We start from the raw sequence: 13657 nt of genomic DNA, 5'->3' as shown, positions 1-13657 counted from the left end.
GTCATGGGTATGCTTGGTGTTATAGTTGTCCCCAAAAAAAAATGGATACCAATATAGAAATTATTGTATTATACATCATGGTAAACTATAAAAATAATTACTTTTATTTACTTCAGATTACATTTTAGTCACTTACATTATCGTTTGTAGTTAAGTTTCGTTACCTCCCTAACGACAGTCCTATGTGGCTGTCCAAATTAAATTTATTTAATTAAAACCTATTTGGACTGATGCTAATGAAGTTAAATGATAGAGTGACCACTTCGTAACAAAACAATAACGTAAGTGACTAAAACGTAATATTTCACATATAAGTGACTGAAAACAAAAGTGAATTCTGTTGTAGTTTACCCTATACATAAATTATATGTTGTTTTGTGTAATCCTCAAATAGTATATTTATTTTTATTTTTATCTTGGGTATTAATTATTTTACATAAATATTAATCCATTTAAAAAGCAAAGATAAAAAGGGGTGTTTTGGAATGTTTCTCTAAAAATTTTAATTTTTTTTGGATCTTGTCCATATATAAATATGATTAATATTGGCATTGATCAAATATTGCTCTACCCTCCAAAAAAAAAACACCCTCAATAAATTAGATTTCTTGTAACTTTGGTTTTTCTTGAATCTTCCCAAGTATAACTAACTAGTTATACAAGCATGGCTTGCCCCTATATATACAAAGAATATTGCAAGAAATTCTAAATGGCAAAGGCACTTAATTGCCACCTTACACTAGCTATACAAATAAAACCTTCCACTTTTTTGTTTTTTTTTCTTCTCAAGTCCTAATTGAACCCATACTATGCCCTCCTTCTTTTAGTTCATTTCCATTCCATCTCTTACCTTAAATTAATTCTCTCTTTCAGAGCAAAGATATCAAGGAAATAAGAAATATAAAGTCTCTTATTTTTCTTTTCTACTTTTTTTCCCCACACCCACCACCTTTCTTTTTGATTTTTGTGGGTTCTTAGCAACATAAATATGGGGCTAAGGGACATTGGAGCTACACTGCCTCCTGGGTTTAGGTTTTATCCAAGTGATGAGGAATTGGTTTGCCATTATCTTTACAAAAAGATTGCCAATGAGGAAGTCTTGAAGGGTACTTTGGTGGAAATTGATTTGCATACATGTGAACCATGGCAGCTTCCTGGTAGGTCTCTCATACTATCATGTTATTTTTTCTTTTTACATATATATCAAATTATACAAAATTTCCCTTCAAGGTCTTCTCTTTTGATCACTGTGTATGGGACTGTGAAGGTGGGGAAACAATTGAGTTGTTTTCCGGTACACCTGTACACGGTGGCGCCGGGAGGCAAACATGCGGTGCCATCAGCCATGTTAGCTGTTTAAGACATGGACTCAACACGTTTTTCTCCTCTAAGAGAGAGAAAGATGGGAAAGCAACCACATGAATATCAATATTCACACACAGATATATAGAAAAACCCATACACATGCATGTAAGCATATATGTATAGTTTATATGCAAGTGATCAAATATTACATATGCAAGTTTAATCATCTTAATTAACCTTTAATATATAGAAAAAAGGGTTTGTCTTTTACATAATCATACTCATTCTCAACCTCTAGAAAAAGGGTTTATTCAATTTTTTTTCAAACCATTAATCCAAAAATTCCACTAACCCAACTTTTTTAGTGATAAGTACTCCCAAATTAGTACTGCCTTTTTAAAAAAAAACTTGTCTTCTTTTTCAGATTATGTTCTTAAGCCATGTAAGGAAGGTTGATTTGTTTTTTTCCCTCATTTGTTTTGTGCCCCATTATAAAAAAAAAACTAAAAGCAAAAAGAATTCTGTCATCTGATGGCCTGTTCACCGTTCTAGCTGTGATCTGGGTTTGATTTATACTAATCGTATTAGTTGTTTGGATTTAACATGTAATTCACAAAAAGAAAAAAAAAAGAATTTTTATAGTTAATTTATATATGTATACACATTTGCACTACAATAGCCTAAAATCATGGGTATCTTCCTCTCATAATCAAAAAGTGAGAGATTCCAACTTTTCATAATTGGATCCGGGCTAACCGTGTTAATAGATATCAAATCATGATTACATATAATCATTTTAAAGTGTTTTTTTCCCATTAGTACATTGCTTTTAATAAAATAATGTATTACAATATTAATATAATGTTCCCCTCAAAAAAATTATTAATTAAATTTTCCAATTATTCAAGGGATGGAGTTGAATTAGTTTTTTTTAAAGTAAAATTAAAGGTCAAATTTTATTATTAGTCCTAGTTTTATAGTAGGTTAGAGATTTAGTCCTTGTATTCTATATTTTTTAAAATTTTAAAATTTCAATCCTAATTTAAATAGTAGTAGATAAACCTGCTAAGTCAAATTTTGATACTAGCCTATACTATATCTAAGTTATGGATTAGTAAGTTAATCAAATTCTAATCCTAACTCGAATGACGACAGTAAAATCCATTAGTTAAAATAACAAGACCTATTTTTGTGAGTATTTTAATAAACTAATATATCATTACATGTATAATACTATATTTGCTTTAAAAATATTAAGAATAAATCCGCAACTTACACGTAAATCGAAAAATTCTCCCTAGGAAATGATATAGGCAGACGACACCTATATATATTCTATATAGTACAAATGTTAGCCCCTCCCGAAAAACTGCTTAGGAATTGCATGTTTACGTGGAATTTAATCATCACAAGTAAATAAAAAGGGGTTGCTTTCCCCTCAATGCATTTGTTCCTTTGTTTTTCTTCAAGGAACCGTGTAGTATTTTTATTTACTTTTTAAAGTAGAGACTGTCCATACATACTGTATTCATACGCAATACATCTTACCTTTGCTCGTATATTTCTTTCCTTTTTTTCACGTTGCTAACTCGTCTGTACTTTCCTATTTATACAGTCTCATTCATGTTCATCATATAATAGTGGCAAAAATGTTGAGTGTGGTCTTGTAATAACGTGTGACCTAGAAATAAAAAAAAGAAGAAGAAGAAAAAGGACCACTCTTTTTTAATTTACCCTCAGCATGTAATGCCAAAAACAGATCCTTACCTTTCTTAGACATAACTCATTGAGGTGACAAAGACTTACCAACACTAAGGTAGTGAATATGCTGGATTCCAAAAGCATATTTAATTATGTGTTGTTTATGAACAGTATTTATTTCTCTTTTTAATCGACCATCTATTTTGTGTATGCAAAGAGGTGGCAAAGTTGAATGCAAACGAGTGGTACTTCTTCAGCTTTCGTGACCGGAAGTATGCCACGGGGTTTAGAACCAACCGCGCAACCACGTCCGGCTATTGGAAAGCAACGGGGAAAGATCGGACGGTGGTCGACCCGAGAACTCAACAAGTGGTAGGGATGAGAAAGACTTTGGTGTTTTATAGGAACCGAGCTCCTAATGGAATCAAAACGGGTTGGATCATGCATGAATTCCGGCTTGAAACCCCACATATGCCCCCTAAGGTCACATTCCCCCCCGCTCCCCTTTTTCTTTTTCAACTATATACTCATACACATATGTCTGGTCATGTATGTTGTTTGAAAATGACATCGAAAGTGACAGATTGAAATTTAGGGAGGAGAGGTGACATATTGCAGCCATAAGTATATATATGTGTGAATTTGAGAAATAAATAAATGGTGGTTTCTCTAAGGAAACTTAAGGGAGAAGTAGAGGGAATAGTATGCAAGCTGTCCACTTACCATTAGTTCCGTTTTTATGTGTTCTCATAATCAAGTACTTAATTATGCTACATTATTATTATTATTATTATTTTGAAAATTAATTACTTCATTGCAAGATAAAGTCTTGCTACATCATACCATGCTACATTATTATTATGATGGTATGATTATGATAAAAGAGAGAGATGTTTGAGGCTTATCATCAAGCCAAATTGGATGGACCTATTTATATGCACATGTCAGCATGTTCATTTCTCTATTTTTCATATTCTATGACATGATCATACATTTTTACCTTAATTATTCGAGTGAAAATGCTTGTTTTCTCATAGTGGTGTGGAATATTCTTTATATGCGAATTTGAAGAGTGGGTATGAACACACACACATACATATATGTAGGATTAATGAATTATATTATGATGCATTAAATATAAATCAAACCAAGAAGTTTCTTTTTTGGATTATGTAGTGTGTATATTCATATGCATATACTTTATTCATTTATATTTCTTTTTTTTTCATGTGACAGGAGGATTGGGTTTTATGTAGAGTGTTCCACAAAAGCAAAGGAGGAGAGAACAGCACCAGGCTGAGCTCCCCAATGATGTTGGAACCCTCAATTCATGCCCCTTCTTTAGCCGACCACACCACTATGGCTTGTAGGTATCATCATCAAATCAACTCTTTAGCCACCAAACCTGCCCATCAAAGCCATGGCCAAAGCTTGCTAAATCTGCTTCAATATAATTCCCATCAGGAAAATGACGACGACGACAAAAACAACAACAATCTTCACTGCAGCAATAATGAAGTTAGCTCCAAAGTCGATGATGACTACGAGTTCTTGTGGGACATGAACATGGAAGAAAACAGCTTGGGAGATGATGATGATCATCATCATCATCTTATTCATGGGGTGGCTTCCAACTCCGACGACATCAGATTTGAGATTGATAATAGTATGATTTTCTTATGAAATATGTATTGAATACCTTATGAAAGATCAGAGGGAAAAAGAAAGAGGGAAAATTACCATTAATTTGTTGATTTGCGATGTTGGTGTGGTGTTTGTCTTTGACGATTCAATGGATGTTTAGAAGATTGTGTCTTTCTTAGTATAGGGTTTATATATTTTTTTTCATACAACATTGGGCATTGTGGAAATTTTATATCATTTTTATAAATAAGGCATATATTAATTCTTCATTGTTGTGTCCTAATAGATTTTTTATTTCTTGGAATTCAAATATTTATATGTAATAGTATATTAAGTTTTAGTTCGATTGGCATGGATATTGTTATTAATATTGTTGGAAGACTTGGGTTCGCGTGCATATTGAAGCGCGTTATTTTCTTATTTATAAGTTGGAGAGGGGTGAAATAGGTTTGTTTAAAATGTAGATTGAGCTTAAGTTCCATTATTCAAAGCTCAAGTCCGAGCCCGATACGGTATATACATGTTAATTTGTATTCTCGTGCGTTTTCTTATCGTTAATAAATTCTGTAACATAAAGTTAGTTGTGGAAATTATATATATTTGCTAAAATATTTATATATTAATTAAAATAATATATTAAAAATCAATTTAGATATAATTCTACTAACACAAAAATATTAAGCCACATAAACGAATCAAAGGGTAAAGTACTTGCCCCTAAAAATAAAAAATCTTGATTTAGTCCCTTATAAATGATGAAACTATAAGTTTATGTATGGTAAAATTGTACTTTGATCCTCAAAAATGAAAAAAAATCTTTTTTTATTCTTTATGTTTATTTTACAACCCATGTTCGAGTTTCATAACTGCTTTTTTTAACAATATCATCTCCAAGATTCGAACTCGTGTTCTCTTCTTATGAGTTACATTTACTTTATCATTACACGTAACACTTCTTAATTAGTAAAATTATAAAGATATTGAGATAACATAAATTTTAAATCATTAAAGTTAGGATAGTAAACTTGTCTCAATTTTTTTTTTAAAATATTTTTAATTGTATATTTTAAACCATTAATTTTATCTCAAAATTTTAAAATATTTTAAATTGTAATTAACGTCATATTATCCATTGTTGTTTAACAATATGACACTAAGTTAAAGTGCCACTTGTCACAATATTATGATGACTCACCGGAGTGTTACTTAAAATGAGTGTATCTTTTTTATATAATGCATGAGTTGATTGTGCGTATTAATCTAGTTTAATTATATTTATTTGCTAAAATTTTAATACAAAATTTGAATTAATTGAAAAATTAAAATAATAAATAATAATGATATAAGTTAATAATGCATACTTTTTTGAATATATATATTAACTTTATTCATCAAAATATTTTTTAATTAAAATTTTACCTTTAATATTAATTTAAACATAAAAAATTAAACATTAACTATAAATAAAAAAAGGCAATAAAGTAGAATATGCCAAATTTAAATATTTAAATTTATTCAAGATTTAATCAAAAGATTTTATATAGTTTTAATACTGGTTAATAATTTAAATAATTTGTTTGTGTGTCAAGCAAAAACACTGCTTATTTCTAAACAACTTATAATATATATATATATATATATACACACACTAGTTTTTATTCATGTAATATATGGGTAGATGTATTATAAAGGTATTCATGGGTCTGACGGATTGAGACTTAATTAAAAAAAAAAAGGCTCGAGCCTAAGTGGAGCCTGACTCAATTTACCCAGAAGCCCATATCACTACGAATAGCTCTATTGCATTATAAGCTGATATACCGAAATATATACATTTTTTAGATCAACTTGTGTACTATAAATATTTAATTTCGACTATAAAAACAATTTTTTTTTAGAATAATTTTAAAAATTTGTTGAAATAAGATTAGGAGTGAAAGTATGAGCTCCAGGAGGTATCTGAATTTGCATTTTCTATTCTCCTGTTGCAGAAAGTTTAAAATACACTAATCCATCCATCTTTTCATGATTATCCAATTATGTATACATCCTCACGTGAACTTCAATTATTTGGTGGATATACATATATTCCACAGCTTCATTAATCCTAACTTGCTATATTTCCACATGTGAAAGTGTGGTGGAGGAGGAAGAATGCCAACCCCACTTCACCAAGTACAATCATTTTGAGTAAATACAAGGCTCACTTTGTGTTATCCTTCATAATAATAATGCAATTGTATCCCTCTTTCTAGTCATTGTTATGCTCTTCAGTTGTTTTAATTTAGGGTTATATATAAATTAATACAATATTTCGAGTCTCGTTTATTACATCAATTCAACAAGAGTAACTTATTTTATTTACTTGTAATATATTTATTAATATTTATGTTCAATTATTTCATATCTAAAATTTAAAATATGTTATTAGCGTTGTTTGTTTGTGAAATCCGCATTCGTTTAATGTTCATTTAATTTAAATAAACGAAAACTTTTGGTGAACATAATACAAGATCTATAACTTTGCGCATAATACAAGACTAATAACATAATTTAACCAAACAGGTAATTAGCTGTTATCATTGGGTCGGGACTAAAATTTCAAATTTTGAAAAATATAGGGACTAAAATTGGTCAAGTTATAGAGGTACTAAATCCACAAATTACATAAAGCACAGGGTCTAATAGCAGGATTTGAGCTTTCATTTTTGTTCTGGCCAAATCAATTGGGCTCTTTAAGATCACAAGAAAACTGCTTCAATGGTTCTTTATTATGGGTTGGGCTTGCAAGCCCAAATTAAAAACCGAACTCATAATGCTTGTTTCCAAAAAGGTTCACAATTACGATTATATGAATGGAGACTTCATATATGCAAAAGCCAATACAAAAGCTTTGGTCCTCAAAATGGAAAAAATTGTAATTCAATCCCGTTATAAATAATGAAATTATAATTTAATATATAGTAAAATTGTGCCCTTAAATCCAAAATTTTAAATATATATATAATGAAATCAGGGACGAAGAAAATTATTTTAGGGGTCGAAATTAATTTTTTTAATAGCTTAAATATTTATAATTTTTAGAGGATTAAATCACATTTTTATCATTTTTAGAGGAGTGAAGTACAATTTTACCTTTACTAATTTAAAATTTTAAAATTACAAATAGAAACCTTAGCTATAAATAAACTGATTCATTATATAGATTGAAATATAAGGTGATGTTATTGGTGGGGGAAATTGAATGGAAAGTCAGATTTTCGTGTGATGTGATTTGACTCTAGATTTGCGATAGCATCATTCAAGTGAAAAAAAGGAAAGGAAAGGATAGTATATTGTATGATTTGAGGCATGAAAAACTACAACCATTCATATATACTTGATTACATAATACTAGTACAGTAACAGTAAGGAGCAAGGCTGCCCACCGGCCAGCACCGCAGTATGAAGTTGCAAAATCAGCCAAGCTTCACGTATATATCATGTCGGGAACCACGTACCCTCACTCACATTGTATAAAGCAGAGGGAAGATGTTGGTCTTCAGCATAATTAGCTAGCTAGCTAGCTAGCTAGCTACCCCCGGTGGTCCTCACCCTCCCCTTACCTAGCTCACTGTTTGTTTACCAATTTCACCCAAATCCTTCAAAAGCCCATAATTACCATACAGACACCATTCTTCCCCTCTTACCGACTACATCCCATCTGCTATGCACCAATACCTTTGTAATTCCCTATATATGCTACTGCTGAAAACCCTCGAAAATTTTTTGACTAGGGTTGGAATTTATAAGTCAGGGTTGTGTTGTTTGAATGGGAGTTGGTGGGGGGTCACATCCCCAACATCCAGATTTCAGGCCGACAATCAAACCCCATTTTTTATTTTTTGAGCTTTTCTCAAATCTCAAGAACCGGAGGCAGGTGAGGGTTCATAGCTAGGTAGGATCATAAATAGGGGCACTAGCAGCTGATTGAGGGAGTGGTGGAGAGGTAGCAGAAACAGTTAAATTTGTCTGCTACCGTTATCTTTGTGTGTGAGGGGGGGTCAGATCAAAGAAAAGATGGTTCAAAAAAATATTATGCATTGAAATTAATTACAAAAAAAAAATGAAAATGACCTGCAATTACATGCAAGTGAAAGGTGGATTAATAATGGACCCCTACCGGCAGATACTTCAGCTACTTGACAACTCTCTTCGTTCCCTGTTTACTCCTGCTGTTGCCGTTCAAGGTATCTCTGTCAATGGAGACTGCTGTAACTGTGTATATAGCTAGATTCTTTAACTGTCTGCAATTGCTTATTGGGAGCAGTGATTCTCACGTTGCTGCAGTCTTGCACTTTCATGCACTTCTATGACTCTATGTATTGGCATTGACAGTGCAAAATTATAAAGTAAATTGAAGATTAACATTACTTAATAGTACTCCTCAAGTCCGTTTATAATATAAACAAATGTTTGTGAGTTACTTGGCTCTAAATATGTGGACAATAGCTTAGAAAGTACAAAGTAAAAACGATGCTTTTGTTGTTGTTGACTGTTGTGGTGTGTTTGAACCAAGAAAACGAACAATTCTTAGTTCAAAAGGGGACCGTACCATGAAAAGAAACAGAAAGCCCTTAATTTAGCTATAAGCACCGAAGAGTTGAGTTTAGTTTTTTTTTTACCTCATATCCATGCCTCTATAAGCCAGGAATAAAAAGCTTAAAGCTCCAAAACCGAAAAGAAACAAACCAGACGTGGACACATAAGAGATAGAGAGAGAGGTGTGGACAGCTGCAGGCGATATAATAAAGCTATATATATAAATGAGGAACCAGCAGAGCAGTGGCAGGAGACAACCACCGTGTATAGTACAGGGAAAACAGATTACCCACACGTGGTAAAAAACAGAAATGGCAGTCCCCTATCTATATCAATTTGCAGACGACGTACTACGTATCATTGCTTTAGTCTTAAGGGAGGCCCCCATGCAATGCATCCATTCATTCATTCTCATCCTTCTCAATAATATATATTTATTAGACAAATGGTTTAATTGAAGAAAAATTTGTAAGAGATTTAGGCCATTCTTCATTGCGTCTCGGTTTTCAAAAGAATTTTTCAACCTTAATCCTATTCGGTCTCATGTTTTAGTATTTAAGTAAATAATAAATTCAAATGGTAATATTTAATCGTTCTCCTATTTTATTTTTAGCTTATCTAAATTCAATGGAAATACTAGTCCATATCCCTAAACCATAAAAAGAGAGAGATGATGACGTCAAACATTGATAAATTGTACCTAGTAACTTATGTTTAACCCAGTTTCGTAAACCATAAACATTAACTAGTGGATGAGAATGCATCTGGGTGGGTTATTTATAGGTGAAAACAGTGGGTAAACTTGCCAACCACGAGTTGCAAGTTGCAATCTATAATGCATAAACTTGACACCTATATGTGTCGAGGTCTCTAAAATGAACATTTGATGTATAGCTTCATTGAATGTGACACCAATGGTTTATGAGTTTAATACAGTAATTTAAGGTTTAAGATTCTCATTTAAAGTTTCAAGGCAACTGACATGTATTACACTAAACCCGCCACCCTCCAATTTTGAGTTTAGAGGAACAAGTAAAGTTGTGACCCATTATTTTTTACTACTACTTTTTGATATTGTGATCCATAGTTGTATTTTTAGAAATCTATAAATGTGAGTTGTGGTGCTAAACTCAGGCACTAAAAGCCCGTAACTCCATAACTCAGTTTGTAGTCTAAACCTTAAATTTTTCCCAATAACCTCTAACTTATTTTCCTGAACACCTTATTGTAAACAACTACATTTGTTAAACATTGGACGGTAAAGATGGAGGAAATACAATTATGTCGAGAGTAAATCAAATTCTATAATTTATGGTTACGTGTATAAGAAAATGCATTAGTGTTTAGTGACGTAATGGATTTAAAGTTTAGAGCTAGTAATAGGATGAACAATTCACTCATATTTATAGGTAAAACACCTGGTAAAGTCAATAACCATGAAATGCAAGTTAGTGAAATAAAATAAAAGAACTTAACACCTACTAGTGTCAAGCTCCATAAAAATGAGTATGCATCAGGAATCTCTGCAAAGGCTTGGAAAATGAAAAGATTTCTACACTCGACACCTCTCGAGTTTATTTGTATTTAAATTAGAGTTGGGTCAGGACTCAAGAATCTCTAGCACTTTTGACTAGAGGGAATTATTAAACTCGACACCCATTGTTGTCAAGTTTTGCGACATAAAGTAGGGTTAGAGTTTTTTAAATCTCTGGAATTTTTAAAAAGGTTATTGAACTCAATACACATAGGTTCCAAACTACTTGATATTGTAAGAGATTCTTGATAGTTTAACAACTTTGATTAAGGTTGTTGAAATGAAAATACACTAAACTCGATACATGTAATTGTCTTCTTGGATCATTAAGATATTGGAAATTGTATTGTGAGTTTGGGATATTGCTTGTGGATTGTGAATTTTCTTGAAGGGGTTTATCGTTGTATGCATGAAAATATAGGGTTTTAATACCTATTTATTAGGAGATTGAACAAAACTTAAGAGTTATTAAGAAAACCAATAGGGAGAAAGGCTATTTTCAATTAAATTTTAAAGCAATAGAAGGTCAAAACCATATGAAAATTCCCATTAGACCCAACCAAGAGTGTTAAAGTTTGAACAATTACACAATGTCTAATCTCGATGTCGTTCAAGGAAGTATTAGGTGTCCAACTATTGCAACCAATAAGTTTGATATAAAGTAGGCCATAATACAAATGTTACAGACTATCGACCAATTTACAGGTTTGCCTGGTGAGGACCTGAACCAACACTTGAAGAAATTTCTTGCTTTTTATGATACCTTCAAGGTTAATGAAGCCTCCAAAAAAGCAATTAAGCTTAGGTTGTTTTCATTTTCTCTAAGTGATAGGACTTTCTTGTGGCTCAATGCCCAACCTTTAAGATCCATAACCTCTTAGGACAAATTGGCTAACCAATTTTTGGCTAAGTACTTTCCCTTAAACAATATGATAAAACTTGGGATGGATATCACAAACTTCTAGTAATATGAGGGAGGGACATTATATAAGGCATAAGAGCATATCTGAGTCATGAACAAAACCTAAGTGGTGAATGTCTTGCAATAAGAGATGTTTAAGGCATAGTAGACTAACTAAAACCCTTGAACTAAGATAGACACTAGCTTTGATAGGAACCCTAAGAAAAACTTGTCACTACCTAATAACCATATCTGAGTCATGAACAAGACCTAAGTTATGAGTGCAATTACGTGACTAATAGGTCAGGTAATCCCTATGCCCGAATTATACTCCAGTTGGAAAAATCACGCAATTTTTTTGTTAAAACAATGACCCAGTTACCTACTATTATAGGACACCATCTATTGGAAAAATTCGGTTTAGAAAACATTTTTGCTACACAAGGAAAAATTATTTTCTACATTTGAACAATTGTAATATTTATATGCAGTAAAGTATATTCTCGAATTTTGACCAATATGATCTTTTCTACTATTCTTGAACTTCGACTTGCTTAGAGTATGGGCTCTAATCACGAACCAATGAACTATTGGAAAAAATTTCAGTTCGAAAATGATTTTCTTGCACAACGAAAATTTTAAACTTTGAAAACCGAGCTGATTTGTGATATTTATAGCAATAAACCCTTTTACCAAAATCGCACATGTGTTTTCGGCTAGAAGGATCCTTGTCATTCCTGACTTTCAATTGAACAACTTTGTCCGCTATTCTCGTACCATAAATTGCTTCGAGTGTAGGCTCGAACCAAAAATTATATACTTTACTTTCAGAGGGAAAACAAATTTATCTTCAATAGAAACCGATAGAATTGTTATTTCAAAAAATAAAATTTATATTTAGAAAATAAATTCTCACTATTATCGAGCAGAATAACAATACATCAAAGTTGTATATGTAGCCCTACTAGTGACATCTATTTATAAGAAGAAGAGGTGAAACCATTGTTGAATTGTAGAAGTTTATTTCAGTAGAAAAACAAACTCCTAGTATAATTAGGATTAGGATGCGACAACCCTAGTTAAATTAACTAGGGTGTGCCATCCCATGTGTTGAAAAAATTCAATTCGAAAACAATTTTCTTGCACAGCGAAAAATAAAAACTTGAAAACTGACTCAGTTTGTGATATTTATAGCAATAAACCCTAAACCAAATTCACACATGTGTTTTCGGATAGATAGATCCTTGTCGTTCCCAACTTTCAACCAAACGATCTTCTTTGCTATTTCCATACCACAAACTGCTTCAAGTGTGGGCACGAACAATTCGAATAAAACACAAAACTAGAAATAGTTTTTTTTTCTTTGATGTGGAAATGAAAATTCTCTTCTTAAGAAACCAACAAAATCGTTATTCTAAAAAATATATTTAATTCTTAAATAATAAAAGTCTTTATTTTCACACAAAATAACGATATTTGAAAGTTGTGTAAATAGTCCTACCAGTGTCATTTATTTATAGGGAGAGAAGATAGACCCCTTGTTGAATTGTAGAAGTTTATTATCTCAACTAGAAAAATGAACTCCTAGTCTAACTAGGAGTATAGGGGGCAACAACCCTAGTTAATAATACTAGTGTCTTTTACATAAGAGACTTTTATGCTTCTTCCATATCGAGTCCAATTACAAGTACTTCCCGGGCTTTTAATGTAACAACCCGTTTTTCAATTATGTCAGAAATAGTGATTTCAGGACAACAATTCTGACGAGTGAGTATGTAAATATTATTATTTAATATTTATTAGTCAAATATTATGATATAGAGAATTTTGATTTAATAATTTCATTTAATTGGATAATTAGTTAAGTACAAGTGGTTTGTCCTTAAAGTCAAGTTATTTTAGAAAATGAGGTATCGGGACCTCATTTTTATAAACTGAGCCTGTAAATATTTTTATTAAATACTTACAGAGTTACTAATAGCATGTTAAAT

The 13657-nt window shown here is 31.7% G+C and overlaps 1 protein-coding gene across 1 annotated transcript; it reads left to right on the top strand.

The window, feature by feature from the left end:
- Positions 1-691: 691 nt before the first annotated feature.
- On the top strand, positions 692-4919 carry LOC107958643 (protein CUP-SHAPED COTYLEDON 3). Its single transcript, XM_016894464.2, has 3 exons — positions 692-1157; positions 3224-3489; positions 4243-4919. Exons 1-3 carry the CDS (start codon positions 989-991, stop codon positions 4687-4689), a joined length of 882 nt encoding a protein of 293 aa, XP_016749953.2. The 5' UTR covers positions 692-988; the 3' UTR covers positions 4690-4919.
- Positions 4920-13657: the final 8738 nt, after the last annotated feature.

Source organism: Gossypium hirsutum, chromosome D07 (genome assembly GCF_007990345.1).
Source record: "Gossypium hirsutum isolate 1008001.06 chromosome D07, Gossypium_hirsutum_v2.1, whole genome shotgun sequence".
NCBI classification, from domain to species: domain Eukaryota; kingdom Viridiplantae; phylum Streptophyta; class Magnoliopsida; order Malvales; family Malvaceae; genus Gossypium; species Gossypium hirsutum.
The sequence above is the reverse complement of the archived record's forward strand: the minus strand, read 5'-3'. Positions and strand labels throughout refer to the sequence as shown.